Source organism: Penaeus monodon, chromosome 20, assembly GCF_015228065.2.
Source record: "Penaeus monodon isolate SGIC_2016 chromosome 20, NSTDA_Pmon_1, whole genome shotgun sequence".
Lineage (NCBI taxonomy): Eukaryota > Metazoa > Arthropoda > Malacostraca > Decapoda > Penaeidae > Penaeus > Penaeus monodon.
Window position 1 is genome coordinate 44,793,936 of NC_051405.1, and position 259 is coordinate 44,794,194.

A 259-nucleotide genomic window follows, 5' to 3' on the forward strand; every position below is an offset into this window, starting at 1 on the left:
TCTCCTTGACTTTCTATGACCCCTCATCTGCAATCTAACAGCCCTGTTACTCACCTCATCGCCGTCCTTCTCCCCTTCTTCCTCGTCGCTGGACCAAACCCAGTCCCCACTCTGAGTGCGATGGAGGCGGCCTGATGTTCCTGGTTGACGCCCACGGATTTGCTATATGAAAACATGGTTGTTTTTTTGAGGTCTCTCAGAGGAGCATCACTTATTCTTACATCCCTTATTACGTGCATCACTTTATTTAAATTGAGCT

The 259-nt window shown here is 47.9% G+C and overlaps 1 protein-coding gene across 1 annotated transcript in view; it reads right to left on the bottom strand.

Moving 5' to 3' along the window:
* LOC119585868 (serine/threonine-protein kinase OSR1-like) overlaps nucleotides 1-259 on the bottom strand; it is a gene marked incomplete in the record, with an annotated part of 62,819 nt that overhangs the window by 7,000 nt on the left and 55,560 nt on the right. The window contains 1 exon segment of the mRNA XM_037934598.1: nucleotides 55-162. Coding sequence (XP_037790526.1) covers nucleotides 55-162 — 108 coding nt within the window.